Raw genomic sequence first — 2,826 nt, forward strand, 5'->3', positions numbered from 1 at the left:
GCCACTGCACTCCAGTCTGGGCGATGGAGTGAAACTCCAACTCAAAAAAAAAAAGAAAAAACATGCCAGGCACAGTGGCTCATGCCTGTATACCCAGCACTTTGGGAGGCAGAGACGAGAAGATTGCCTGAGCCCACGGGTTTGAGACCTAGACAACTAGGCAAGACTTCATCTCTACGATAAATCAAAACATTAACCAGCCATGGTGGCTTACACCTGTGATTGCAGCTACCTGGAAGGCTGGGGCAGAAGGATCGCCTGAACCCAGAAGGTGGAGGCTGCAGTGGCCATGAGCGGGCCACTGTACTCCAGCCTGGGTGACAGAGTGAGACTCCGACAAAAAAACAGTAATTTAAAAAGCTGTAATAGAAATGTCTTAGAGACTAGGTGTGGTGGCTCATGCCTGTAATCCCAGCACTTTGGAAGGTGGAGGCAAGAGAATTGCCTGAGTTCAGAAGTTTGAGATCAGCCTTGGCAACTTGGCAGCACCTTTTCTCTACAATAAATCAAAAAATTTGCCAGGCATGGTAACACATGCCTGTTGTTACAGCTACTTGGAAGGCTGAGATGAAAAGATCGTCTGAGCCCAGCAGGTTGAGGCTGCAGTGGCCATGAGTATGTCACTGTACTCCAGGCTGGGTGACAGAGTGAGACTCCAACACACCCTGTCTTAGAGATGTCTTAGTCAGGCCGGGCATGGTGGCTCACACCTGTAATCTCAGCACTTTGGGAGGCCAAGGTGAGGGGATTGCCTGAACCTAGGGCTTTGAGACCAGTTTGGGCAGCTTGAGACCTAGTCTCTTCAATAAATTTTTTAAAAAATTAGCTGGGCGTGGTGGTGGACATCTGTGGTTCCAGCAACTTGGAAGGCTGAGGCAGAAGGATCATGTAAGTCCGTGACTGTGCTGCTGCACTCCAGCCTGGGTGGGTGACAGAGTGAGACTCGGACTCAAAAAAAAAAAAAAAGAAAAAGAGGGAGGAACCTCTCTGGGGTCCCTTTTATAAGGGCACTATTCCCATTCATGAAGGCTCCACACTCATGGCCTCATCACTTCCCAACGGCTCTACTTCCTAAAAATACCATTACATTGGTGGGTTAAGATTTCAACATGTGAAGGGGGGTCACACAAACATTTAGTCCATTATAAGAATAAGGATAGAGATTAATCTTTGGAGAATAAGGTGATGACAGCAAGTATAAGATCTCTGTTTTATCATTGTTGTGTAACTTTGACCAAGGTACTAAACCACACTGCTTTATTGCCTTTCTCTTAGTCTCATCCCACAATGAGAAACTTGGCCATTCTTTGAAGCAGGCTGTGCTGCACAGCATTAATGGCTTTCTTATATAAAAGAGAAGGAAGAGGCCAGATGCAGTGGCTCATGCCTATAATCCCAGCACTTTGGAATACCAAGGCATGAGATTACTTGAGCCCAGCAGTTCAAGACCAGCCTAAGCAACATAGTGAAACTTTGTCTCTACAAAAAAATTAAAAAATTAGCAGGGCGTGGTGGCAGAAGGCATTTCCTTCTCCCAGCAATGGAAGTGAAAAATATTCAGACTTGGAGTATTTTAGAGAGATTTTCTTGGGGTGATTTGGCTGGCTTTGCTCTGCAGTTGGTATACTTGAAGCAGTTATAGCCAATCTCTTCTCATGATAATTGCCGTATCTTTGTTACTCCCATTTTCCTCTGTCATGGTTACCTCCACAGGGATCCTCTAAGTTGAGGAAAGATTTTCTGATGTGACCTTGTGATCATCATAACACTTGACTGGGTCACCTTCTTACCTTAGCATATAAAGTTCTTTATATTGTAGCTCTATGACCTCTCTAGGTTCTTTTTTTTTTTTTTTTGAAGTGAACATAATCTCAAGATTTTATTCTCTTCATAATTATACAAAATATGACATTAGAACTGGATCACTTGGCCCTTTCTCCTCTTGTCCCCTACCAATTCAAAATGCTTGCATCTCTTAATAGTCAGCATTCTCTTAGATCTGCAGTTGGGCCCAACGCACTCAAACCTTAGCACAATCTTCTTTGTAGTTTTAGACTTTTTCCAGAAAATCAGCTTAGTCTGCTCACTATAGCCACTTTGCTTCCTGTCATAATGCCACTTTCCCAGGGCATACAGAGAATCCTTGCCCTTCATGTACTGTGTCACTTTGTGGGGTTGGTGCTTGCCCCACTTCTTACAGAAAGTCTGGTGAGTTTCAAGAATATTCACCAGACAACATCTTTGATGCAGAGGGAAAAGATTAACCTGGATGTTCCCCAACCCCCTCGCCAAGGTCTTATCATGTTTTGTTGTTTTTGAGTTGGAGTATCACTCTGTTGCCCAGGCCGGAGTGCAGTAGCACAATCACAGCTACTGCAGCCTCAACTTACTGGGCTCAGGTGGTTTTTCCGCCGCAGCATTCCAAGTGACTGGGACTACAGGCACACAGTCACAACACTGTGCTAATTTTTTTATTTATTGTAGAGATGAGGTCTCGCCATGTTGTCCATGCTGGCCTTGAACTTGTACTCAGGCAATCCTCTTGCCTCAGCCTCCCAAAGATCTAGGATTACAAGCGTGAGCCATTGTACACAGCAGCCTAGTGGTTTTTTTGTTTTTGTTTTGTTTTGTTTTTGAGTTGGAGTCTCACTCTGTCGCCCAGACTGGAGTGCAGTGGCTGCTCCCGGCCACCGCAGCCTCGACTTCCTGGGCTCCAGCGATCCTTCCGCCTCAGCTTTCCAAGTAGCTGGAACTACAGGCGCGCATTATCACGCCCGGCTCATTTTTTGATTTATTGTAGAGATGAGGTCTCGCCAAGTTGCCCAG

At 45.5% G+C, this 2,826-nt stretch overlaps 2 protein-coding genes across 3 annotated transcripts in view; one reads left to right on the forward strand and one right to left on the reverse strand.

Annotated features, from left to right (window-relative positions):
- The window catches only part of PDE6D (phosphodiesterase 6D), a 69,407-nt gene that overhangs the window by 50,018 nt on the left and 16,563 nt on the right, over nucleotides 1-2,826 (forward strand). The window lies entirely within an intron of this gene.
- Nucleotides 1,847-2,826, reverse strand: part of LOC110594426 (60S ribosomal protein L36a-like) — a 6,321-nt gene continuing 5,341 nt past the window's right edge. Inside the window, exon 2 of the mRNA XM_021706156.1 lies at nucleotides 1,847-2,265. Coding sequence (XP_021561831.1) covers nucleotides 1,912-2,265 — 354 coding nt within the window. The 3' untranslated portion in view covers nucleotides 1,847-1,911. The remainder of the gene's footprint in view (nucleotides 2,266-2,826) is intronic.

Source organism: Carlito syrichta, unplaced genomic scaffold (genome assembly GCF_000164805.1).
Source record: "Carlito syrichta isolate Samal-C Ts95f unplaced genomic scaffold, Tarsius_syrichta-2.0.1 Scaffold315299, whole genome shotgun sequence".
Lineage (NCBI taxonomy): Eukaryota > Metazoa > Chordata > Mammalia > Primates > Tarsiidae > Carlito > Carlito syrichta.